A 27,287-nucleotide genomic window follows, 5' to 3' on the forward strand; every position below is an offset into this window, starting at 1 on the left:
TGAGAATATAGTTGGTTGGTGGCTTATAGAGCAGAACCCAAGCAAGAGGCATATCTAGAGAAGCAGTAGTTTATCTGTAAACACAAGTTTATTACTGACTGGAACCTTTTTCTAGAAAAAGCATAAATTCCACAAAACCATTATGTGTGTATTTTTTCCAGATGGGGAGGGGCTCATGTTGTTCAGACTGGTTTTGAACTCAAGTGATTCTCCCAACTGAGCCTCCCAAGTGCTGAGACTAGAGTTGTATGCCACTGTGCCTGACTTTTGAGTGGGTTTTAAGCTCCTAACAGACTGTTTTCACCCAACTTTTAGGTAGATAGTATGCCCCAGGCCGTGCCAAGTAGTGCAAGGTTTGTGATTGCCATAAGTACTCCTTTATGTAAAAAAGGTTATAACTGATGATCTCCAAATTCTTTATAGTGACAAGAGGGTTCCACATGGCATCCTACACTTATGGCTGGATGGGGGTTAAGTGACGGCTGGGGATTACCACAGCAGGCTGCCTGATTGGGGCTGTGCAGTTTGACAGCAGCTGTGTACCCACTTAAGTTCTCTGGGTTTTCCTTTGATAGCCACTATGTCAGGGTCTGTCAGGGAATCCCCTTCATAATAAGACTGGGCATTACTCTTGACTTGCTATTTCTAGTTTAAAACATTACTAGTGATCTATGAAGGCACCGAAAATACTTCATGTGTGTATGTGTGCTGGGAATTGAACCCAGGAACTCACACATGCTGGCAAGCATTCTACCACTGATCTACGCCTCCAGTTCTTACTGCCTTTTAATGTGGACAACCCTCATTTCCCCTCCCATCTCATCTATCCAATTCTTGTGTCATCCATCATCTCCTCAACTTCTGTGGCCACTGCAGTGGCTGGTGTAGCTGTCCCTCTTCCTCACCCTGTCTTCTTTTCCCTCATCTTTCTCTTTCCTGCTCTCTCCCTTCTACCCTTCTCTCATTTCCTGGGTGGGTGGGACAGGTTGGGGAGTGTTTGGGAAGAAGAGATGAGTTGACTGTCCTGCCATTCATGCTGGAGCACCCCTTAGCACATGAGTCTGCCTAGCCATGTGGTAGGGATGTTTCTAGCCCATTACTGTCCTGTCTCTTTTCATAGGAATCACACAGAAGAATCTTCTGAACTCTCTTTCTCATCCAGTTCAGATCAGTGGAGAAGGTACCAGTGGCATAGGATCTAATCCCAGCCTTAACTAAACGTGAAGCGAAAAGGAGCAGAAAAGCAGAAGTCTAAAAAAACTTAACTGTCTACATTTCAGCCTAATTTTTCTCCAACTGGAACATCACAAAACTAACATCTAGATTAACATACCTGTACTCCAGGAACTCCCAGTCCCTCCCCACAGGAGTAATTACTGTCCTCATAGACAATAAGTAGCACATGGGAGTCATTATCACTCCCCACACCCATTCAGCCACCCTAATGCTGGGATTACAGGTGTATGCCACCAGGCCTGCCATAAAGTCTTTAAACATTTAACTGTGTAAAACACTAGCCTATATAGGTGGAAAAGATAGTTGAACATGATCTATGACTAGAGGGCTCAGCTTGTGGATGAGAGCAAAGTGGTATCCTAAGCAATGGGCCTCAGTAGGAGCCACACACACCCCTTGGGGTTAATGCAGCTGGTTGGCTTATTTGGGAACTAGAAGAGTGAGGAGAACCAATGCTTAGTTACCTGTTACACTGCCCTGTACTATGCTAGCAGCTTTACATGCTATGGTTCTCCAGCAGCCTGGAAGGTAGACAGACAGTCATGCATGTTTTACAGCTGGATGCAGAGCTGCCTGGCAAGGGAGACTCAGGGCTGGCTGGTGAGCCTTCAAAGCATTGTGGAGCTGCTCCCTTGAAGCTTTCCTTCCCGCTCATAGGCTGTGAATTTTTTTTGGATTTCCAGATAAGTCCAATACCTTTCCCTTTAAGAGGAAAGTAAAAAAGACAAGGTTTCTATTATCGGAAGGGCTTAGCTGTCTGTCTAATCTTTTCCATTTGCCTCAGGTTCAGGCAAGGGATAGTAATACTTCCCTATGCCAACAGTAACTGGCTTAGAGGTTAAGCAAATTGGTTTAGCCTATAATGCAAGAACTGAGTTCCAACTGTTACAGAAAACAAAAACCTGATGCAATGGTAATTTTGCAACTGTATTTGCACTTTCAGTCATAGCGACTACCATCATTCAGGGAGAGAAAACAATGCCACACAGTAGCTTGTTTACTTATTGATGTTAGTGGACTGCATAATCTGGGCTCTACCTTTGTTAGGCACCTGGTGCCTTTTTCTTGTACTTAAGCTGTCACAGACATTTTACTGTTTGTAGATAACTGTATGTCCTTCTGGGCTTGGTGGACCGACACTGGATGAGTAAGTTCACCCACTGCGGTGTCTTCAGCTGTCCTCAAATCCTGATGACACCTTTAGTCTAGCCCGAATTGCTCTCTAAGGCTCTGGCCCCAGCCCTGACTACTTCCTCAGTATCCTGAAGACTCTACAACTAACCCAACTTAAATGCATTTCCCAGTCAAGTCACCTGCATTGTGGCCCCTGGGCTATGGGACATCCTTTATGATTGTGTGTGCCTTTGCTCAGATCATAGCCTCTGAAGAGAACACCCTTTTTGGTATTACAACAGCTTTTATTTAATGGAACCAGGACCTTGTTAAACACATTATCACTGAGCCACACCTCCTTCCCCGTCTAAATTCTAGTTTATCTATAAAGTGATGCCAGTAATTTTATTAATTAATTTATATTACTTCTGCCCTGCCTCCTTTATTAGTTGTTACAAGGATCAAATAAGATAGGGAAAGTTCTTTGTAAAATGGGACACATTAAAGTATTATAACCTGTAACTCAACTATTAGGTAATTGATCTGTTATTCTCACCAATTTTTTGGATTTGGTTCTCTCTGTAAGATGTCTCTGTAAGTTGGCCAGGAAACAGATGGAACATTCAAGTGGGTAAATGAAGCATTTAATTGGTGGAGCATCCTGGCGCTAGCAACAGTAAGGTGATAGGGACAAACAGAACAGTAACTGAACCCAGAGACAGCTATGTTCCAATAGAAGCTGTGGCCTTTGGTCACAACTACCACAGCCCAACATGACAGAAGCCAGGGGACTAACAATCTCACCTCCTTACCCTCAGCTTTCCTGTTGGTATGTCCCATTGACTGCAACCACCCTGGCCACTTAGGGTCAAGTCAGGGTGCTCTCAGGAGTCCAGAGGTTAGCCTCCTGGGGCAGACATAAGCAGCGTAGGAACAAGCTACTCTAAAGGAATAGCTGGAAGCTCTGCAGTATGGCGTTTATTAAAGCTGGTTCTAGCTGCTTTTCCCTCATCCAAGATCTGATCGAGGCTTTAGGTAGCTGGTTTGTGGTCCAAGCATCAAAACTTCTAATCAGTAATAGAAGCAACATGCCACATCATGGTTCTACTTTACTGATTGTAGAAAGACAGGCCTTTAACACTTTGTATAAACATCTCATACACTGAGATTACAAAACGTCTAAGTAATTTTCTTTGACCCTGGGCCCTTAAACCAGACATTCTAAAGTCACCATAACAGAAACAAGCTGCTATCCCTTACATTCTAGAAGGTGCCTCAAAAGGATGTTAAAGGATGTTTAAAAACTAGCATTTAAAAAGATCCAGTGCCTACATGTGCTAACAAAAGAATCCCAGAGATCTATGCTACCAAGTTTGAGAAGGCAAATTTAATGATTCCAAGCTCCAGCCCTAAATCATTACTTTGTAGAGACTCAAGACAGGACCGTCCTTTTCCTCCCTACCCCAGCTGCTTTTCTCACCTTGGGTCCTCTGCACTGACCATTTAAGCTGTCCCACCAGTCTCATCACTGAGTCTTCCCAGTGAAAGCAGTTGCTGTGATTTGGTTATTTTAGTTTTGGCCAATCTCCAGGCCTTAGAAAAAAAGTCTTTTTGTTAACAAAGGAGGGGAGACTATTTTGAAGAATTCAACAAGAAAAGGAAATAGGTACCTTTTATGAAAAGGACTTTCAAGCTCTCTGAGCCTACAGTTCAACTGCAGCAACTTAGCACCCAGCAGCCAGAAAGAAGCTATCTACATATGCCCCTTAGAAATGGAAATAAGCCAGTCTTTGTCCGTGACCACACTCCTCTACACTGGCCCCTCAAGAATTAGCTGTAGGAGAAACAGTAAAGGTCCTGCCGGACGGCCATGAGCAACCCTGGGGCTCCCCGGAAGCCCCCAAGCCGAGAAGAGAAGGCCACACTGGGAATGTCGGCCTTGGAGGCAGGGTATGGGGAAGGTATGGTTCTGAGCAGCTGGGCATCGTGGAGACTCCAGATTCTTGTGTAGCAGTCTTGGCCCACTAAGAAAGAAGTAAGACACAGCAAGTCAGTCCCAGTCAGAGAATGCAAATGAAAACTTAAGATGTCTGGGGGCATGGTTCCTCAGGACTGCTAGGGGCTTCACATGCTTTCACGTGAGCCAAAATGCACCCTTTGTTAGTGGAAAGTATTCCTACTGCTAATGTATACTTTTAAAAATCAAAATCATGAGTCATCTTCATGCTTTAGAACCACAACTAGTTGCAAGAATTCAAAGGAACAAGATGTACTGGTTGGCTGTGTGTCACTGCGGGTGCATCTGCAGGTGTCCTGGCTCATGGTGGTGGTGGTGGGGTGTCTTCTGCATCTCTTGGTGTTAAGAGCTGTTCGAGAGGGAACCCAGACTACCAAGTCTATGATGGGCAACCCATTTCCTTTTTATGAAATACTAACTAGGGAGACCTCTCAACTTCATTACAGCTTGGTGACAAAGAGATGACAGCTCTGACCTGAGCTTTTTCTGGTTTAAGTTCATAAGATCAGCTAAAGTCTTCAGGGCCCCAAGTTCTGAGCAATGTGACACAGAACACTATGGCAGCCTAGACATACTTGCTCCTGGAGACCAGCAGGATGAGGGTGGGCCTTTAGCATTTATGTTATTTCATATTCAACCACTTGGTGATTCTTACCACATGCACAGTTCATCTTTGCAGCTAGTGGACCACCCACTCCTGCCTCTTAAGAAGGCTTAGCTCTTCTCTACTACCCAGCACACACTCTTTTAAGATGAAAACTGGTGGAAAATAGGAAGCTAGGAGCCAGGCGCCAGTGGCTCATGCCTATAATCCTAGCAACTCAGGAGGCAGAAATCAGGAGGATCACGGTTCAAAGCTGGCCTGGGCAAATAGTTCTCAAGACCCTATCTTGAAAACCCTTTACAAAAATAAGGCTTGGTGGAGTGGCTCAAGGTGAAAGCCCTGAGTTCAAGCCCCAATACTGCCAAAAAAAAAAAAAAAGGAAGATAGGTCCTGGTGTTGATGAGACCAGTAAATAAGTCTAAGAAAGTTCCAACAAAGTAATACTCTTTAACCACAAAAACTTTCACGGGGAATCGTACTTTCTGTAGAAACTACATTAGCAAACATGAGGCTTCATGAAGACTGAGAATATCTTTGTTAAGGTCAAGGACCTACTGTTTCAGATGTAAAAACACTGACCTGTACGTTACCACATTTTACTATGGCCCACAAATAGTCTGACAAGTTAGGACAAAGATGACTTGATGAGGACTTGTACCCCTAGCCCAGATTCACCAGCATTGTATCCTGTACCTCACTGTTTCCAGGTGATGCTTGCCCTCTGATGTGGGGACACAGGGCTGTCCAGCTGCTATTTACACCATCACTTACTTAACATCCACCCGGTTCCCCTCTACTCTCCCCATTATTCAATTCTGGTTTTGAGTAACTTCTCCCTCTGCTGCTGAAGTTTCTGGGGCCTACGAGATAGTATGTTAGGGGAAGGAATCTCCGTTCACTGTGTACCTGCCACCAGAATTCCTTCTTCTTCGTGCACGTGCAGGGGCAGGTAGGCATACTCGTTCACGTGACCTTCGTACTGCCTTATGCACTTAGTGGCCCTCAGGTCCCACAGCTTGATCTGTGAGAAGCACAAAGGGTCACTAGGGAGGGTCCAATAGACACATGGTGAACACGAGGTATAAAGCCAGGCAGGGTGAGCTAGTCTTCAGTAGCCTCTTCGGGTTGTATCTTCACCTCCAACTCCTAAGCCATTAGTCCATCGAAATCAGTAACCAGAAACCCTTTCCCCTCTGCCTCAGCCACATTAAGCTTAAGGGGCAGTGAAGGCGCTCCCTGCCTAGTCTCCAACTTGTCTGCCTGGCATCTTAGTACAGGATCTTTTGTGGAATCCCTCTGTGTGGCAGGGCCTGGGTCCCACACTCCCGAGGCTTAACGACGTCAGTGTTCCCTACCTTTCCAGCCATGTCTGATGCCATCAAGTACTGCTCTTCCTGGAGGATCTGCACAGAGGTCACTGCTGAGTCATGGAACAGATTGGTGGCCTTCCAGCCCTTGCCTTGACTTGGACAACGAAGATCAATGGCAAAAATCTCCCCAGAACGGCAACCGTTAAACAGCAAAGGGGTCTGTGGAGGGAGGGAGGAAGGGAGGGACTGCTCAGTACCCAGGTGGTGTGTCCTCCAGAAGATGAGTCTCCCTCAGTGTCCTTATAGGGAGCTGGCAGGTGCTTGGAGTGGCCACAGTGTCCCCTTAGGCATCCAAGTGATGGCACTGTTTCCACTAAGGTGTTTGGGGATGAGCTGGGATGATTAAGTGTGGAGTAGGAGAAAGCAGAGGTTCAGGGGAGGTGTAGGATCCTAATCACAGGGGATGGCTAAAGTTTAGAGTGGAGCTGGGTGCTGGGGACCCATGACAATAATCCTAGCTACTCAGGAGGCAGAGATCAGGATCGTAGTTCAAATCTAGCCTGGGCAAACAGTTCATGAGACCCTATCTGGGAACAAAACCATCACAAAAAAGGGCAAGTGGAGTGCTTCAAGATGTAGGCCCTGAGTCCAAACCCCAGTATTGCAATAAATAAATAAATAAATAAATAAACATCAGAGTGGTCAACTCTGTTCCACAGCAGGTCAGTGGACTCTTCCATTTTCTATAGGGTATACAGTAATGTACAGTAATGACCAGAATTTGCTTTTTTTTGGGTAGGAATGGGGTTTGAACTCAGGGCTTTGTGTTTGAAAAGCAGGCACTCTACCACCTAAGCCATGCCTCCAGTTCATGTTGCTCTGGTTATTTTGGAAACAGGGTCTGATGGGGTCTTGTAAATTATTTGTCGGGGCTGGCCTCGAACTTTGATCCTCTTGATCTCAGCCTCCCAAGTAGCTAGGATTACAGGAGCCACCTTCTCCTGGGGAATTTCCATTTTTAAATGTATAAAATGTACAACTTGAAAGTTATATATGAAGCCAGTAAGTGCTTAATTTACACATTTTACTTTTTGTGGTGATGGGGATGAAATGCTAGGCAAGCACCCTACCACTGAGTTACATCTCTAGCCTAACTTACACATTTTAAAAATGATTCATCCCACTGGCTAATCCAAATCCTCAAGAACTGCTAACAAGTCATTTAAAGAGGAAGGTGGTTAAAGCAACCCATCAATCCTTTCCAACACTCTTTTCTCCCCTGCAAAGGAAGGAGGACTAGGTGCTGCAAAGGGGAATCCTATTTCCCTCCAGCAAACTTTGCACTCTAAGTCAACTTCCTCTTCTGCCCTTCCCAATCCAACCAACCATGACAGCAAACTGCTGGGCCAAGACGTCACTGTTGGTCCCATACGACTGCCGGTGTCCTGTCACCACATTGGTCAAAAGGACCCGCCGAGACAAACCTGGTAAGGAAACATGGGTTGGTGAGACAAGGGTCACCATCAGTCTGTAGAAAGAGACTGTGGGATGGTCTCTACTTGAAGGGCTCCATTCTGGGCCCTAGGGGAGGCAGCCATGGCTTACCGGTACTGAAGCAGTTATTTGATTGGATATTCAGGGACCAGGCACAGGACCAGGCACCAGGGATCCGGAAACTACAGAGCATGCCAGGCCGGTCTGTACCTGCTGAGGGAAACAGAAAGTATGCTGCCAGGCCACTGACCACTGAGCCTTGGAAGCCACTGGGAGAAGCTGTGCAGAGGGGCTACCCTGGATTAGATGTGCCCCTCAAAGTCATATATTGATAGCCTTTGGGAGGTATAACGGGATGCCAGTGGCTCACGCCTATAATCCTAGCTACTCAGGAGGCAGAGATCAGGAGGCTCATAGTTTGAAGCCAGCCCGGACAAATAGCTCTTGAAGCCCTATCTCAAAAATACCCAACACAAAAAAGGGCTGGTGGAGTGGCTCAAGTAATAGAGCACCTGCCTAGCAAACATGAGGCTCAAACCTTGTACCACCAAAAAAATAACAGTTAGTTTAATAAGGTAGAACTGATTCTGTCTTTGGCTCAGTTTCCTCATCTACAAAGTGGTGAAATGCTAGGCAATAGGCCTGTGTAATTCTGCCTGCACCTAATGGGGTAGGCACCGCCTTCACTTCCCAGAGGTTGGGTGATCTGCTCAAGTGGAGAAAAAGCAGTGCTGGGCTTCGTGCCAGGTCTCTGCCTGAGCTCAGAGCTGACCTGTCTCACTGATCCTAATTCTCTAAGAGACAGAATGTTGCCAAGAAAGAATAGTCAAACTACCTTTAGCCAGAGAGAATGTAAGCATCCCTGGCGCCTGCCATACAATGGTGCTTAATAGGTATCTCCTGAATGATCAGTACAGGAAGCCCAAACCAATGTTATGATGCCTCGCACTGGCTATACACTTTAACTATGCTCTGGCTGCAAAGTAACCCAAAAGAGATTAAAAAGCAGGAAACACTAAAAAACAGGAGTGCCTACTACTGATCCTGTGACAGGCCTAGGACTCCTCCCCCAGGGCTGCAGGGTGTCCCCATCCTATGCTCTAACCTGGCTCATCCAGCCCTCCTCTCAAAGCCTTCCTTCCTCCCACAGCTAGGAAGCACAGCAGAGATGCCTTCAAAGCTCCCTTCAAAGAGAAAGGAGCCTGTACCTGGTTGACTACTGATGAACAGCGATGCTGGGAGCAGAGTGGCACAGCCTGGCGTCTCTGCAAGTCCCATGAGACACAGCCTGGAAAAAGCTGTTAAGGACAGTCAGGTACAAGGCTCTCCTCTAGAAGAATGGTCATCAGTACTCTTCAAAAAATTGAAAAACATCCAAAGTAGGACAGAATAATATCCACCCTCCTGAACTAACACATTTACATCATCCACAATTAACTTTAGACTTCCTTAAAGGAAACAAACACAGACACAGTTAAAAGTTCACTGTAGTCCCTCTCTAGACCACTTCTCCTTCTCCCCAACCCGGAGAGAACTGCTGTTCTCAAAGAGGTACAAGTTCTTCTAAGTCATGTTGTAATACTTCCACACATGATAAAAAGTACCACTTTCAAAACATCTGTAAGAGGTACCACACAGAACATCTGGCTCCAACTTTCCAATTGCCATTGTCTCCCAGGCATATATACATAATGTATGATGGCATATGTTGATGCCATCATACATAATGTTCCAGTGGCCCATTTCTAACTGCACACTCCTTGGCCTCCACCTTTTCACTCTTGGAGTTCTACCCTGGCTTCTTCTCCCGTTACCAGATTCTCTGGCTAGAACCTAAGCCTTTTAGGCTCATGCCTTCTCCTTCAGGCCTGAGGTCTCACCCTTGCCAGTCTATGACCCACACTGCTACCAAAGGAGCCTTCAAAAATTCTAATCCTCCAGGAGTATCTTACAGCTCAGATAATTCAGTCTTGGAAGGCCCTACCTGGTCAGATGCATTATGTGATGTCAAGCAGGCTAACCCCTCTCAACTAACCCTTTGGTTGGGAGCTCCTGTTCCTCCTTCCCATGTGGGTACACATGTGAGCAATCCATGTGTCCCTGTTGCATCCAGCTGCCTTCAGGGACTGATTAGCTGTTAAACTGTCATCTCTAGCACCTAGCAAAAGGATTGTACATGCCCAACAGACTCTGGTTGATGAGCACAGAATAACTGTAAGCACGATCACCTGCAAAGCAACCAGGTTAACATCTCAACCTCTGAATGTGTGACATGGCCTTTGGTGGTAAGTAAGCTCCATGCTAAATAGCTCCAGTACAGAGAGGCTGCTGAACCATGAGGACACTGCACCTGGTCAACTCCTTCCCAAATAAACCTTTTGCTTCTGGGTTTGAAGGGTGAGGATATGGGAGGAAGTCCTTACCAATGGGCACTTTTAGTAACTGTGGCTGACACCCAGGTTTCACCATGTAGTATTTAGAGGGTCAGTACTATAGGTTTACTCCACAGATTAACGAAAACACAGTAAGTGGAGAAAGCCCAGGCCAACCACCCACCACTCTTGGGAATAAAAATGCAGAATGCAAGGTCTGAACAAAGTGCCATTTTCATTTAAAAAAGGAAGAAAGTTCTGTCACAATAATAAAAAAAATAAGTAAAATAAAACAAATTTTTTGAACAAACTAAAAAAATAATTTTTTTTCCCTAATAAAAAAGAGAAAGTTCTATGAACTTTGGCAAGAGGCACAAAAAGCCTGAAGATGACCTGGAATGGCCAGCAGCTGGTAAGCCACTGCTCATGCTGGAAGCCCCACTCTTTAAACCCAGTTACCTTGGCCCACAGAGAACATGAGAAAATGCTACACCTCTTTTTAATCAGAAATGAGCATGGGGCACCAATGGCTCACACCTGTGATCCTAGCTAACTGAGGGGCTGAGAATGGGAAGAATCTAGCAGGAGGGAATTCTTGAGGCCCAATCTCAACCAATAACTGTCTGCAGTGGCCTATGCCTGTAATGTAATCCCAGTTACTCAGAAGGCCTTAGGTAGGAGGATCAGGGTTCAAGGCTAGTCTGGGTAAATAGATCCTACCTGAGAAATAAAGCAAAAAAGGCCTGGGGGAGTGGCTCAAGTGATAGAACACCTGCCTAGTAAGCAAGCACAAGGCCCCAAGTTGAAATCCCAGTACCACCAAGTCAAAAGACTGTGAGTTTTTTTCTTTTCATGAGTTTGAGGTCAACCTGGGCTAATAGTGAGACTGGTCTAAAAGAAACCAAACTAAACACTCAAAAGATTCTGATTCAGCTTTCATTCGCTGAAGATCAATGGAAGCCAAAACTCTGCCAGCAAGCAGAGTTTTTCCATTTGACATGCAAAGGTCAACTAACGATAATCACATACAATTCATGCAGTAGATATTAATAGCAATGACAGCACAGATATTCAAGAACTCATTTATTATGGGAATGAACTGAGGACAAGTGTCACAGACATGTGGCTTTGGTCAGACAAATCCTATGTACCATCAAGAGCTCCCAGAGGAAGGCTCAGGCACCATGACAGCATGCTACCATGTTCCTAGCAAAAAAATCTTGACAGCTCTCTGGGAAGGCGATACTAGTGTGCTCTAAAGAAGGTACCTCAGTGGTAGCTCACACCTATAATCCTAACTACTTGAGAGACTGAAATCGGGAGGATCATGGTTTGAGGCTAGACCAGGCAAATGGTTCACAAGGCCTGCATCTTAAAAAATAACTAGAGCAAAATGGACTGGAGGTGTGGGTCAAGTGGTAGAGTAGAGCACCTGCTTTGTAAGCACAAAGTCCTGAGGTCAAACCCCAGTCCCACCAAAAAAAAAAAGAAAAAAGGCACCTTGATCCTAGGGCCCACAGACCCATGTCCAATGCCAAGGGAACCCCCTTATCTGTCATCTGCCCCTGCCTTCAGCGTCCCATGGAAGAACCCCTGTCCCCTAGAAACCACTGCTTTCCTCCTTCACCTCAGGAGAACTGCGGGTTCCTTCCTAAGGCTGTGCTGTTCCTTTCTACTTTTTTATCCCTCTGCCAAAGTACTCTGGAGCCAGACTACCTGGATTCTGTTCCAACCTACACCATTTACACCTGAAGTCCCAGAACAGTATCCGGCACACAGGGACATCGACATCATCCCTAAAAACAGTCATCACTAGATCCCAATCGCTTCCACGGGAACCCTTGCTGTTTGCCCAGGCAGTTTTCTTCTACGGACTGAGACATGGGTGCAAACGGGCTCACATCAGGGCATGACTGCCCAGCAAACCTCTTCACTTGGGCTGGGGGCTCAACTAGTAAAGTGCTTGCCTAGCGATGCAAGGCTCCAAGTTCAAAAGCCAGTATCACAAAAATCAATATAAGTAAATAAAATTTTCAAACCTCTTCACCCACCAAAGGATACAGAATGTGGGAATCCAAATGATTCAGGGAGGCCCAGCACATAGAGTTTACCTGGCGAGGAAGCACACAGCAAGATGGAAAGATTGAGTAGACTGTCAATTCAGGAGCAATGGTAAAATGCTTTCTCATGGAACTACTTGTAGGGACACAGGCATGTGACTTCCTTCTTTGGGTCTCACACCACTTAAAATGGGCTGGAACAAGCATTCTGAAGGTGGGGAGCCCCTGCCTGGCTACTTTCGACTCTAAGGAAGACAGGAAGGAAGTAAACCCCAGGCCTCAGCCCTCCTATTGGTATACCCTCTGGGCTGGGGCTGAATTTTCTATCCACAAAAACATGGGACAAACATGACTCCAAAGGTGTCCCGTATCTTCCTTTTACCCAGAAGCCATTTTCAACCCATGGTTATATCTCAACTGAACAGAAAGTCACAGTTTCTTACAGATGCAGCATCATCCCACTGCAATTTAAAGGTCACTCCTGGACAGCAAGCATCTTATACTTATTTAAACCTAAGTATTGCTCACAGGCTGTGCATCATCCTGATGCACAAGGAAGGACTCCTCCATCCAGGCCACAGTCACTCAGGCTTACATCCTAGGAACTCTGCCCTTGTAGGTCAACTCTTGATCCTCCTGGAGTGAACAACCTTACAACCAGTGAAAGCAGGATGTCTAGAACCTGCCCTGACCATCTTCCAACACAAGAAGTTCCTGGGGCCTTCCTCTTCCCCTGGAGGTTCTAGGAGCTAACAATCCACTTGTCCCTTTGAAAAATCAGGTCTTGTGCCCTGCCTTCTTCACAAAGTTCTTCCCTCCTCTCTGAATTTGGCCGACTACTGCAGGGACCCTGACCCAAAGGCAAAGTGGGCTCTAAGGCTGAACAATATACCTTCCGGTTGGTGAAGTACAGGTTTTCATGCATGCGCACTTTGAATGTGGGGGTCTTTAGGCCTTGCAGGTTGATGATGCCATACTTAGAGCCTCCGATTTTGACATCGTTCACTGTGAACAGCCGGTCACTATTGGTATCCGCCTGGAAGACAGAAGTGGGTTGCCAGTGACCACCCAGGTGTAAGACCACCTGCCCATCTGTCCTGGTCCCCATACTCTGTGCATTTCCCCCAGCTGACAGCGTAGGCATGCCCTTTTTCCTCAGCTTGATGCAGCAATCTCTGAGTAAGCTCACAGGTGTCTGTTGTACCACTTCAGGAAAAGACATGATGCCAGCAGCAAGAGGGCGTGGCTAGGAAGTCTGAGGTCTGCAGGCTGGGTTTGGAAGAATCCCAACACTGGTCCAGAGGAACACACTATGTGGCCATTGTGAAAACCATACAGACACATAGAAAATGCTAGTTATAATTGCTAATGGGTTAAAAAAAGAATACAAAACTGTGCTCTTACACTGATTACCAACAAGGAAAAAGAACAAAACAAAACAAAACACTGCAGTGGCTGAGTGTGTAGCTTGTGTGTGTGTGTTGGGGGGAGGGGGGATTAAAAGATAAAAGGACAAACACGCACTGAATAAAAAGTGCAACAGTAAGTATACGTTAGCCATAGGCTAGTTTTAAGATTTTAACACAACACAGTACCTGTAATCCCAGGACTCAAGAGTCTGAGGCAGGAGGATTGCGAGTTTGAGGCCAGCATGGACCACATAGTGAGAACTTGTCTCAAAAACAAAACAAAGGCCAGGCACCAGTGGCTCATGCCTGCAATCCTAGCTACTCAGGAGGCAGAGATCAGACGGATCATGGTTCAAAGTCAGCTGAGCCAACAGTTCGCAAGACCCTATCTCGAAAAAAAAAACAATCACAAAAAAAGGACTAGTGAAGAGGCTCAAGTTGTAGGACCTGAGTTCAAACCCTAGTTCTCCCCACAAAAAAAAAAAACTATTTATATTACTATGCACACATACCCAACCCACATGCCTACACTAGGGTTTGGATGTTAGAGAAATCACATCAACTCTGAAGTTTGCTTGGGAAGAAATGTTAAGTTCCTGGACAAATCATTACCAGCGACCAGAGTCCAATCTGAAAAACAGTCACCTTACGAGGTTGTGTGATGATATGGAAGGCCTACCACAGCTGTGTTAATGGCATGAACTGGGAGGTTTGGGTGCTTATCGGCGTGTGTGAACTACCAGACTGCATACCAGTGACCTTCACCATCCGTACCTAGTCCACCCAGGGAAGGGGCGCTGGAAGGGAGCCTACCGCAAGAAAGTATTCTTCTGATTCAGATCGAATTATAGCCCTAGGCACACACAGCAGAGAATCTGGGCCTGTTCCCAATACCCCTTTCATGGAAGGGCTGTGCTGTGGAGGTCCTCTGGGGCAAGAGGACTCCATCAACCTCAGAGCTCAATCTGTAGCTTTGGTCTCCAGTCCTGTCAGCAGACCACTTTCTTCTGTGTCCTCCTCTCACCCCCTCAGGTTTTCCCTAGGCCTCCAAGAAGGACAGAGCTTGCTAGGCCTCACTCTCACAAGGCGTATGAAAGTGAGGCTCCTTCGTTTGCAGGGGACCCTTTAACTCTCTGCCAACATTTCCCTGACCCCTGGGCTCTAGCAGTTGGCCAGGGCTTCCAGCCCAGGTCTAAGTAGCAGCAGAGGAGCTTACAGCCTCTCCCCCCTCCCCCCACACACTATGGTGAGGGTCAGTGAGCAAGAAGTCATACTCTGCAACTGCACCCTGGAGTTCAGGTTTAGCCTCCAAACCCTGCCCCAGCTTAGGAGTTAGAAGCTCCTGGTCCACTGTGTACCTTACACAACACAGCCAGGGAGGAGTTGTTTTGTAATGGCTCTTAGTCAATGTGTGGCCAGACCCAGGGTCTATGTCAAATGACAGGGCTGGAGGGGGTAGAGTAAGACATGGTCACAGCACAGCCTGCCCCACCATCTCTGCACTTCCTCATGGATACCAGTAGGTTGGTTAAAATCATCAAACCAAAAGCTGGTGCAGTGGTGTACACCTGCAATCCCACTACTCAGGAGCCAAAGGAAGAGGACTTCGAGTTTGAAGGGAGTCTGGGTTACATAGCCAGACCTTGTCTCAAAAAACAAGCAAGAGGACACTTCCTGCTTTCACAGCCATCAGCTTATACACAGCCAGGCTTTATGACTGCCAACATTAAGCCAAGAGCCATCCAGGGAGCCAGGCGCCAGTGGCTCATGCTTGTAATCCTAACTACTCAAGAAGCAGATATGAGGAGGATTGCAGTTCAAAGTCAGCTCCAGGCAGTTTGCAAGACCTCATTTCGAAGCATCCAGGAGGTGGCATTCACGGATATCTCCTTCTCACTCACCAGAATGAGGTTAAAACGGTCACTTGCCAAAGCAGAGGGATCTGAGCTCTCAATCTGGACCTTTTTCCTCTCCATGCAGCTCATGCGAAGCTCGTGGGCTAAACTACAGAAGGAAACAGAGGTACAGGGAGGGCATGGACACCGTATCTGGACACCTATAAAGACAACTAGGGGAAGCTGGGAGCAGTGGCACACACCTGTAGTCCCAGCTGCTTGGGAGGATCACTTGAGCTCAGGAGTTCAAGGCCAGCCTAGGCAACACAGCAAGGACCCATCTCACAAAAACAATAACAAAAAAGGGCTTCTGCCTTTTCCCATCCCCATCTCCATATTTCTTCCCAGGAGAGGAGCTGAGGAAGATCCCCAATAATCTCAGAAGGCTGAGGAAAACTAAAACAAAGACCTGTGTAGCCCTTCCCAGAACCAAAGGAAGTCAGAACCAGAGGGCTTTATTTCTATAACTGTTTCTTTTGTGATGAAGAGAATGAGCATGACAGACAGACGGACTAAAGGGCAGAGCCAGGTGTGCAGCCACTGACATACTGCCCCTCCCCCTTTGAGGCATGGCCACCTCTCCACTACAAATAGCAATCTTTCTGATGAGATCTTTCCTTCTTTCTCTCTCAGGATGGATACCCCTTGCATGGCTGGCCATACTGAAAGGTGAGAGGACTGTGTTCCAGTTAGCCACCTTGCATGCATGTGGGAGGCAGCAGAATGCAGGGGTTAGATGCTCAGAAGCTCAAATAGATTCTTCACCTGGAGCAAATCATTCCACTCTGGAACTCAGTCTCTTCTTCAGGAAACGGGAGGCAACTGTCAACCCATCTCACTAGTTTCAGTTAGAATTCTATCAAACATCACAAGTTTTTTTTTTTTTTGGTGGTACTTGGGTCTGAAAGGGCCTCATACTTGCTAGGCAAGTGCTTGACTACTTGAGCCATGCTCCCAGACCCTTTTGCTTTAATTTGCTCCTTCCGACATGGTCTCATGCTTTTGTCTGGACCAGCCTTGAGCCTTGACCTCCTACCTTTGCCTCCCAAGTAGCTGGGATCACAGGTGTGGGCCACGATGCCTGACCCTCAAACATTAGAAATATTTTGATGACATTTAGTGCACACATGTACATTTAGTGTCCTATTTCTGGTGACAACACATCAGAAGGGAAAGAGGAGGCAGAAATCTTGAAGGAACGAAGCTGCCATGAGGATCACAGAGTAAACACCTTGAGTAATTTCTGCTTAAATCCTCACTACTCTCCCACTAGCCTCCTGCGAGTGTCTCTCTCCCTGAATCTACAAAGAACCAGTTTCTCAGGGGTAAGTTTAAGGGTCAGAAGGCAGACTGGAGCCTTCAACTTGGAAGACTCCTCACAGAACAGCACAGGATCTCTCTAGAGTCTTGGACCACAGAAACAAGGAACAATAAAAGAACATTCACAAGGAAAACAACAATGAGGCATTCTTACCGGCAATAACTGGTGACATTGAGAAAACCCAGCTGGCTTTTTCGCAAGAAGGAAGATGCGTTAAATCCCGTTCTGGCTATTTTCTAAGTTAAAAAACAAAACAAAACCAGAGATTCAATGAAGATTTATTTGTGTTATAGGGTAACAGAGATGTTTTAGTTCCACAGGACTCAATGAAGAAAACAGTGCTAACTGGGCAGAAACTATGTGCATGAAAGTCTGATGGTGTCCCTTGCAAGTCTCCTCTCCTTGGCAGGATGGGAAGCTGCGCCACACCTCTGTCCAAACCCCTGTCAATGTGCACCTGGGGAGATGAAGCTGCCATGCTGGCTACTGCAGAGCAAGACTGAACACTTGGATCTGTGTCATATTCTCCATCCACCCAGGGTGGGCCCGAGACCTGGATTTTCCCTTCTGGTGCCCCCAAATCAACAAGATATCCCAGCACCTAAACCTGCCTGGAAGACTCCCAGTGACCAGCAAACCAGCACCCTAACTTTCTACTTAAAACAGTTACTACAATTCTACTACGCTGCTTCGCAAGATCACCCTGGGGAAGGACGACATGTTAGAACCGCAGTGAAAAGGAACAGGAGGTTTTTGCCTGCTCTTTTTCTCCTCATTATTTCCCTGTGAGGGAAAATCTGGGCCCCTATGCAGTGCGTGTCACAGGATGCCTACTCGTTCCCTGCTTTCAACAGCAGGTAGAGGCTGGCAGTAGTTGGCGGCATATGGCCCACCTTCTTCTGCTTGTCCTCTTCCTCCAGAAGCTGCAGTCTCCTGCTCTCCATCTCCTTGTACCGGATGCCCTCCCTTGTGAGGGGGTTGCAGTTGTTATGTCCAGGGAGCAAGCGGAAGTAGCGGTTCTTCTCAGGGTCAAAGTAAAACCCTGGTAGATCTTTAAATAAAAAAATTTAAAATCTCACCAACCTAAAATTGTCAACTGACCCACCTACTAAGGAGCTCAGTAGGCTGTCCATCATTGCTTGCAGCTGCTGTCTTTTCTGAAGACTGAGAATGGGCTGGCACGGTCAGTCACCATCCTGGACTGGATTCTGTCCCAGGGGAGACCACCTGCCCCAGGATCATCATTCTTGACACCCAAGACTTCCTTCTGTGTTTCAGTTTGCTCTTAGCATTCCATCCCAGTCAGGAATGGGCTGGTGACTTCCATGCAAGTGAAGAGACATATGTGAGCCCTGGCTGAAGAGGAAGGCCATCCAGAACAGACACTATCAGATGTTGGGGCAGGATGAAGTTTTGTCCTCCCAGGGTTAGAGCCAGGACCTCTTCCCAGCAGACTGCCTTACCTGGTACAGAAGAATCCCCAGTCCCTTTGGATGAGGTTGATGGGGACTCATCATTGCCATGGCCAGAATCCTGCAGGCTCTGTGGTACCTCCATGGTGTACCTGTTGACACATACTTGTGGTGACTTGCACAGAAGGGCTTGTGTTACCAATCATTATGACTGTGGAGGGGAGGAGGGTTCCTATTTCCAGCAGGTCTGCAGCCTCACCTTAACCTTTCTGGTTACTTAAGTACTGACCCCCTACGACTAACACACCAAAATGAGGGCCATATCACAGTAATTCCTTTTACTTATCTTCTCACTGGAGCATTTTATGAGGTCTTTGGGACTTTTTCCAGATAAAAAGAAAAACAGAAATCTTTGCCAATAAGATTTTCCCTGGCTGGGCTCATTTGTCAGTTCAACAGCAGATACAAGGCCAATGAATTTTATTCTTTATTGGGTTCAGTAGCAGCCAATTTTAAATAGTTTAAATTTTACCTGGCTAGCCAACCTTACAAATGGAGAAACTGGGGTTCAGGGAACAGAGGTAACTTGCTCAGCAATATGGGAGAGAGCCGTGGCTACAACACTGGATTTGTAAAGCCACAAGCAGTTTCTGTGGCAACTGTAGGGTGAAGGATACAGTGACAAAGTAAGGTATTATTTTAGAATTCTGATAAAATTACTTTAAAATCAAGAGCTCTACCTCCACCCCTTAAATACACTAGGAATACAAACTAGGCTGAGAATGAGAGCACATTCTTTCTTCCAGTGCATACCAGTGCTATACACAGCTTCGGGGAAAACTATTTACTCCCCTTTTCTGGCTCACACTTCCTGAAGCAGTTCATCTGTGATCAGCAGGTGGAAGAAGGATTAAATGTCAGGACAAATGTCCATGTTTCTAATCCAAGCACTCCCTCTCCATTCTCTTCACATGGAGCCCAGAAGGTGGCTGTGACCAGCAGGTTTCCAAGCAGGCTGCCAAAGCTGTGCTGGGACTCTTGCACAGATCACATTTTGTTTCATGTTATGTTCCTGCAGAAGGGCTGGGGCCCGGAAAGTATCCTGGTTCTCATTTAAGACATACAAACACTGGGTACAGTCCTGTTCTTTCTATAATATGGGTCAAGCCTAGGATTTACACCCAGTGAGACCTACCATGTGCTGAGGGTCTACACAGGGCCAGGCAGCCTATTAAGGGTTTTACACATGTTCCCTCCTCTTTTATACAACAAACAGTGGCTCAGAGGGATGAAGTATTTGCACACAGGAAAGCAGATCTCTTAGGTCTAAAACCCTTGTTCTTTCTACAACCTTTATAGGCTTTTGTTACCCTCTGGGTTAATTTAATCTAAAGTATCATCTTGATATTTGTTATCTTATGAAGCTATAACTAGAAATTTGTCCACTTTAAAAGCAGGTGTGGGGCTGGCAGAATAGCCCAAGTTGTAGAGCACTTGCCTAGCAAGCATGATGCCCAGAGTTCAAACCCCAGTACCACCAAACAAACAAAGAATACCTTCTTTAAAAGCATGTCTGAAGTGCGGAAGAATTTGAGTTTGGTAGACATGTCCCCTTGATGAAGAGGGAGCATGGGAAACCGAGGGCTGTGGGAAGACTCTGCATGGCCAGGAGGCCTGGGGATCCTCTCCTGGAGTCAGGTGGCGAAGGGCGTACCTTGTTCTGAGACAGAACTGTTTGTACTTGCTTCATGAAGGAAAATAATCAAAACGTGGAAAATGTTTACACTGGGGACTTCAGCTAAATACGGTCTAGAAGGTTTTATTTTCTAAAGCAGGTATTGGGTACATGTGTTTAATATTCTTTATAATTTTGTGTATGTTTAGAGTATTTTATATGTAAAGATTTATACATATATAAATGTTATATATTACATTTACATGCATAAACTACACATATACTTTTTTTTTTTTTTTGTGGCACTGGGGTTTGAATTCAGGGCCTATACTTGCTAGAATGTGCTCTTCCTGTTTGAGCCACTCTGCCAGTCTATGGTTTTGATTTTTTAAGACAGGGTTTCACCTGTAGTCCAGACTGGCCTCAAACTCATGATCTTCCTGCCTTGGCCTCTTGAGTGCTGGGATTACAGGCCTGTGCCATCAAGCCCTTTTAGGACTTAGGCTGAATATGGTTTTCAAATATGTTCTTTGCCATTCTGAGACACAGGTCTCCAGTTGTGTCAGGTAACATCTACCTGCAGCCTTACGGCTGATACTCTGGCCAGAAGCCATAGCCACTCTGAAAAGAAAACAGTGTGGCCATACTCCACCACTCACAGAGCAGTGGGCTGCTGGCGGCAGCTGTCTCCTCATGCCCCACCTCAGACTCATCGTGAGGACACAGCACGTAACACAGCACACGAGTGTGTGAGACATGCCGAGCTGATAATGCCAACCGTCTCTGGCCAGAGCCAGCTCCCCAGTCCAGGCACACTTGCCTCTCGCTAGAATTGCAGTGTTCAAACCAAGGGTTCTGCTGGAGGTTTCTTCTTCGTCTTCTCCTACTCTGCCAATTGCTTCTATTCATTTTTGATCCTACAAAAGAAAACAGAACCTCACATATACTATGTGTTCTTGCCCACAGGTCCTTGGCAGGTCCTTCACTCTCAGAATGGTCACCACCAAAGGGGCCACCCCAAACACATATGAAGTGTTAAGAAAAGTAGGCCATACTCACCTAAGATTATTATTACTGATTTCATAAAAAGACTAACATCTCACCAGTGCACAGACTTTACATAAATGATTGTAGCTTTTTAAAATTATGTACTGATGTAGGAATACAGCGAAGAACACATGCACTGATGAGTTAGAGACTTCGGCTCACCCATCAGGAGCCAGGCCCTCCTACACCATTATCTCCTCTGGAAGGACAGAATAGATAACAAAGAGCTGGTAGTACAGATCTTGACCAGCGAAAACATTCCAAACCACCAACACACACAGGCACAGGTTCAAGCCCTGAGCAAAGTGAGGGAGCTGATGTCAACTGACATCATTAGCAAAACAAAGCAGAAGCTATTTTTTTATTATTATTCTTTTTTTGTTTTTTGAGGTGTGATCTCACTATGTGGCCCAGGCTGGCCTCTAATTCCTAGGTCCAAGAGACCCACCCACCTCAGCCTCCCAAGTAGCTGGGACTATAGATTTGTGTCACAACACCTTGCTTCAAAGTCATTTTAAAAAACCAAACAGCCAGAATGCAGGAGATGGAGGCAGGAAGGTCACAACTTGAGTTGGAAGCCAGAGCCTGGACTACAGAGCACGACCCTCTCTCAAAACAGCAAAAAGTTGTGCACCAGCAGCTCACCCTTGTAATCTTAGCTACTTAAGAGGCTGAGATTGGGATGAATCGTGGTTTGAAGCTAGCCTGAGCAAATGGTTCATAAGATCCCATCTCCAAAATAACCAAAGCAGCTGACAGAATGGCTTAAGTGGTAGAGCACCTTGCCTAGGAAGTGTGAGACCCTGAGTTCAAACCCTAGTACTGCAAAGTAATCAGAACAAAAGGGACTGGAGGTGTGGCTCAAGCAGTAGACTTCTGCTTTGCAGTTGGAAAACCTGAGTTCAAACCCCAGTTCCACCAAAAAAAAAAAGAAAAAAAGAGCCAAACAGAAACCTTCTAAATACAGTAAAGGTTTTGAAGGCTAGGGTGAAAACAGTATCTTTTCAGTACTTTTAAGAAGTCTGAGGACTGATGGAGTGGTTCAAGTGGTAGAGTGCCTCCCTAGCAAGCATGAAGCCCTGAGTTCAAGCCCCAGTATTGTTGTTCCCTACCCCTGTGGGGGAAAAAAAAAAAAAAAAGATCATTTGTTGGGTGCCGGTGGCTCATGCCTACAATCCTAGCTACTCAGGTGGCAGAGATCAGGAGGATAGCAGTTCGAAGCCAGCCCAGGCAAATAGTTTGCAAAACCCTATCCTATCTTGAAAAAAAATCACAAAAAAGGGCTGGTGGAGTGGTTGAAGGTGTAGGCCCTGAGTTCAAACCTCAGTACTGACCAAAAAAAAAACCTGTTTAAGGGTAAGGAGTGTGTTTTCCCAAAATGCAAGCACAATTCACTTTTAATATCCATGTTAGGACTCACACTTGCTTCTCTCTCTCTGTATTAAACTTTACTTATACTCTCATCTCACACTAGATGTGATGTGTTGTGCTTTTAAGTTTTTTGGGACATGGCCTCACTATGCAGCCCAGGTTGGCCTCGAACTTTCCATCTTTAGATCCTCCTGCCTCAGCTTCCCTGGTGCTGGATTTACAGGTGTGCACCACCATGGCCAGCTACTGTGATGTGAATTCTTCAAGGAAAGATTCTTTCTTCTTCCTTTTTTTCCTCCCTTCCCTTGCCTCTCCTCTTTTCTCTCTCTCTTCATTTGTAGCATACTCCCAGGCCTTGTATGGCCAAGCAAAAGATCCTGTCTTGTTCGTCTTAATTCTACTTCTAGCACCTATGACCTAGTTGGCTCTCTGCAGATCGTTTGCTGAATTAAAAAACAAAACTGGGGGAAGTGGGAGACCAGAGGGAGACAATGGTGAAGACCCAGGTCTCTCCAGGGAAAGAAGCCAGGGAAAGAAGGGAGCGAATGCCCTGTGTGGACAGGCCAGAAGAAGAAAGAGAGTTGAACTGCAGTCTAAGGAATGAGGTGCCGGGCAAGGTGATGGGCTGAGGAGCCTGCAGGTAGGTTGGTACCATCTAAGCCTAAGTACAAGGAACTGTAGGAAGAGGCTGGAGAGGCAGGCAGGGTCGGACTGTAAGGACTCCAGGTGTCAGGGGAGTTGGATGATTGCACCTGCTCAGAAAGGGCACCTTACAGGTAGAGTTAAAGGCTGCTGCAGCAAGCCAGGTGAGATGAATTCTCACTCAAACTAGGGAGGTGGCATTGGGGAAGAAAGGAAGAAGCCTGAACTTCGAAAGATTTAGCAAGTGAACTTCATGGGAAAGCCCAGGATGAGCTAGGAGACCGAGGACAAAGGATAAGAAGCAGCCTGAGGCGTGGAGAGAGGCAGTCTGATTTTGAACCAACTGCAAGATGCAGACAGCTGGAAATCTGGAGGGGAACCAAGGCTGAAGATACACATCTGAAAGTCATCAGTACCGGGTGACACAGACTGAGACAAGTGTGGTTCCAAAGCCAAATAGTGAGAATTCAATGGAAAATTACAGAGACTATCACCTGACAGTAATATGAAATCCAGCACAAATCACAGTTTGTAAACTAAGGGCAGCTTTGTCCACCAGGGGACATTTAGCAATGTCTGGAGACGTTTTGTGTGTCATACTGCAAAAGCCAGGAAAAAGTTCTACATTGCTCAGGACAACTTCCTGCAGTACAGAACTACCCGATCCCAATGGTACAAGGTTGAGAAACCCTGTTGTAGGTGGGAAGCGCTCACTGACCATTTGCTGATTAAAGGCTCTGAAGCTTCCACAGGGCACAGGCATTAAAATCAAATGGGCTGGGCTGGTGGAGTAGCTCAAGCAGTAAGACCATCTGCCTTGCCAAGCACCAGTGGCTCATACCTGCAATCCGAGCTACTCAGGAGGCAGAGATCAGGAGGATGGTGGTTCAAAGCCAGCCCTGGCAAATAGTTCAGGAGACCCTACCTCAAAAAAGCCCATATCAAAAAAGGGTTGGTAGAGCGGCTCAAGGTTTAGGTCCTGAGCTCAAACCCCAGTACTGAAAAAAGGGAAAAAAAAAAAGAGAACTATTTGTTCGGGCCGGCTTCAAACCTCGATTCACCTGATCTCTGCCCCCTGAGTAGTTAGGATTACAGGTGTGTGCCACCAACTCCCGGCCTGATATATTTCTTATTCTGGTTATGTTCTTGTTGAAAGATCAAATATGAAACTTTGTATTTCAATAAAAGTAAAGAAAAAAAAAGTAAAGTTTGTTTCATGAAACAGAACTTATATTTAATCAGAACTACAGGACTGGACGTGTGGCTAAAGCGGTAAAGGGCCTGCTTTGCAAGCATGAAGCTCTGAGTTCAAATCCAATCCCACCAAAAAACCAAACCAAACCAAACCGGAATGACAAGCCTGGAGATATGGCTTAAGTGATAGAGTGCCTGCCTAGCAATTTCGAAGCTGAGTCCAAACTCCACAGCAAACCACCAAAAAAATAAGAACCACATAGTATCTTTTTCTAGTATTAACATAAAAAGTTAATTGGAATTACTAGATCTTTTAGTTTCTTGATTTGTGGTACTGGGGTTTGCAGGCGCTCTACCACTTGAGCCACTCCTCGAGCCCTTTTTTGTGTTGGGTGTTTTTGAGATAGGGCCTTGAAAACCATTTGCGTGGCCTGGCTTCAAACCTTGACCCTCCTGATCTCTGCCGCCTAAGTGGCTTGGATTACAGGCATGAGCCACCAGCGCCCAGAAGTTCTTTTAGTTTTTGTATTTACTTACTATAGCATGACCAAGTACATTAATCAACATTAATCAACACCAAATACTTTGAACTTTTTTTTTTTTTTTGAGACAAGGTCTCATTAGGCAGCCCAGACTAGCCCTAAACTTGCAATCCTGCCTCAACCTCCTGAGTGCTGGAACTACAGGTGTGCACCACCACACCCTGCTTGAAATCCATAATCTTGGAAAAAGATAAGGCCTTGAGAACTATTTGCCCAGGCTGGCTTTGAACCTGGATCGTCCTGATTTCTGCCTCCTGAGTAGCTAAGATTACGTGCGTGAGCCACTGGCACCTGGCTTTTCTTTCTGAAGACAGGGTCGTGCAATGTTGCCCAGGCTGGTCCTGAATTCCTGGGCTCACGGGATTCTCCTACCTCAGCCTCCAGAGTAGCTGGAGTTACAGCCAGCCCCTGTGTCCTTTCTAACCCAAGTCACTGCTTAGCTTCTCTAGCCCTTGCTGCTGTATTGCTGGGAAGTCATCCTGTTTCATCTTTACAATGCTTCTAAGGCCCTTCAAAGGTTCAACTCCCTTCTTTTCGTGGGTCTATAAGAGGTACTCAAACCGCTTCTCCTAAAAAACGCTGACATCTTCTTGGGCTCATGAATTAACTACTAGCAAGAGAAAAGCATGGCATCTGTCCTCCATTTTATATCTGTCATTGCTCTAAGCCATTTTCTGTGCAGTCACTTCACAATCACCTTGAATTGCAGGAAAAACAGATAACAATCTTCATGACAAGTGACAGAAACTACTCCCAAAAGTAGACCTTTCTCAGGATAACCACCTGCCCATTGACAATGAATTCAGATAACTCTGAAGCCTCTCCCAGAATAAGGACTGAGATAATAGTCAACCAGAACACACCTGTGACTAGAACAGTTAAACAGTTCCCTGCCCCCTGCCCCTAAGTCTTTGTCTATTTAAACCTGTTATCTCATGGCTGTACCCTGAAGATGGCCCAAGATGGGCTGAGTGCTTACTCTGTCTCTTCCCATAGCATGTTCCAGGTCATGTAATAAATCTCCTTTCTTCATTTGGCATTTAGGGGGTGGATGTGACATATGGAATCATAGAGGAGTTTGGGCCTTGGATCCAAAACTCTGGTTTCAGGTCCTGCACATTTGGCCCTTCTGCTCCTCCAGGACCCTTCCAGGCCTGGCCTCAATATCTCCATGGTTAAACCCTGAAAAAAGGCTAAGTGAACGGGGGCTGTGTGGGTGCTTCACTGAGTTGCTGGCAGCTGGCTGTCTGCTTTTGTGCATGTTTGGCAGTCTGGGCCCAAGGACTCCGGATCTGGGAGAGGGAGCACAAGTGCTTCAGGGGGTCCTGTCGGTTGGCACTGAGGACTGTTGCCTTTTTCCAGGCTGAGCTTCAGTGCCTTGCCCAGCTCATGGCTGGTGGCCTGAGTGGGAGCCCAATAGTTCAGGGCCCCTTGGCCACGAGGTTTTGGGGCAGTGATAAAAACCTTCGGGAATTGTGTAGTAATGATGGTTTCACAACCTTGCAAATACACTAAAAGCTCCACTGAACTGTGCACTTTAAAACAGTGGCTCGTGTATAATCCTAGCTTCTAAGGTGGCAGAGATCAGGAGGACTGAGGTTCTAAGCAAGCCGCTGGAAAATAGTTCGTGAGACCCTATCTCGAAAAAACGCACCACAAAAAAGGGTTGGCAGAGTGGCTCAAGCGGTAGAAGCACCTACCTAGCAAGCCGCAGGCCCTGAATTCAAACCTCAGTGCCACCAAAAAAAAAAACCAACCAAAAAACAAATCCAGCCTTTGGGACCACAGAATTTTGCTTTCTTTAGGATGCTGTTCCTTCAGCTCTCGGTGTCTGGACACCTCCAAGGTGGAGGGAATGTAGTGGTTTCTGAAGTCACCAGGGAGACCACGAGGGCCCATGGACTCTCAAGAACTACTATGGAAAGGCTGGCTTTCTCGCTAATGTACAACCCAGTATGGAAGTGAACTCAGAAAGGTGGTCCAACACCGCGGCTTACTAGACCACGAACTAGCTCGTGCACTACCTTGGGCAAGCGACCACCTCACTTTGCCCGTTTCTGCGTCAGATAAAGATACGATAAGGCTGTTGTTGCCCCAAATACGAGTTTTAACAGGGGAATGGTGGTTGAGGCCTTCAGTAACAGGGCTTAGAAAAATGCTCCTTCTGTTCAGACGCTGTGCGGCGACACTCGAGGTGCCCTCCCCCGGCGTTTACTATTGCTGAGGATCAGACCCGGCCGGACAAGCCCCGCATGCCCACAAACGCCGCGCTCCCCTACCTGCGGGCCCAGCGTCCCACCCACGCCCTCTGAACCCTGCGGTCCACGTGCTCGCACCTCCCCGCCCCCTTTCCCGGACCCGACCCTACCCGGACCTCTGCAGGGGGAAAGCACCAGCCCTCTGACCGTCGCCAACCGGCATCCCACTAAGCACACGCTTACCGGTTAGAGCGTCCTCTCTCTGCTCCCGTAATGGCCCAGCTTCGCAGGAGTACAGCGAGGCGTGCAAGGACCCGGAAGACCGGAGGTGTCACGTCAGCCAATTAGGTGCGCCTATTTTGTGTTGCTGCAACC

At 46.5% G+C, this 27,287-nt stretch overlaps 1 protein-coding gene across 5 annotated transcripts; it reads right to left on the minus strand.

Moving 5' to 3' along the window:
* Positions 1–69: 69 nt before the first annotated feature.
* On the minus strand, positions 70–27,287 carry Dcaf4 (DDB1 and CUL4 associated factor 4). 5 transcript variants are annotated; one of them, XM_020164800.2, is made up of 14 exons: positions 27,156–27,287; positions 20,739–20,835; positions 18,295–18,395; positions 17,725–17,882; positions 16,985–17,067; positions 15,517–15,619; positions 13,099–13,242; positions 12,208–12,257; positions 8,983–9,062; positions 7,886–7,984; positions 7,667–7,764; positions 6,326–6,499; positions 5,877–5,991; positions 70–4,373 (listed from the first exon to the last, which is right to left on the minus strand). In XM_020164800.2, the coding sequence occupies exons 2-14, from the start codon at positions 20,825–20,827 to the stop codon at positions 4,180–4,182; spliced, it is 1,488 nt and encodes a 495-aa protein (XP_020020389.1). In that variant the 5' UTR covers positions 20,828–20,835; positions 27,156–27,287; the 3' UTR covers positions 70–4,179. The 5 variants fall into 5 exon arrangements, with proteins under 5 accessions (XP_020020389.1, XP_020020388.1, XP_073923718.1 ...); XM_020164799.2 differs by having other exon boundaries at positions 7,886–7,987; XM_074067617.1 differs by lacking the exon at positions 20,739–20,835 and having other exon boundaries at positions 7,886–7,987; positions 27,156–27,207.

Source organism: Castor canadensis, chromosome 3, assembly GCF_047511655.1.
Source record: "Castor canadensis chromosome 3, mCasCan1.hap1v2, whole genome shotgun sequence".
NCBI classification, from domain to species: Eukaryota; Metazoa; Chordata; class Mammalia; order Rodentia; family Castoridae; genus Castor; species Castor canadensis.

Bases quoted from the DNA above. Each gene is read 5' to 3' on its own strand.
- Dcaf4 (XM_020164799.2), bottom strand. From the start codon at position 20,827: ATGAATAGAAGCAATTGGCAGAGTAGGAGAAGACGAAGAAGAAACCTC. The intron at 7,988-8,982 runs GTACAGGCTCCT...TGTTTCCCTCAG, and splicing joins GTTCATCAGTAGTCAACCAG to CAGGTACAGACCGGCCTGGC. The intron at 5,992-6,325 runs GTAGGGAACACT...TGCTTCTCACAG, and splicing joins CATCAGACATGGCTGGAAAG to ATCAAGCTGTGGGACCTGAG.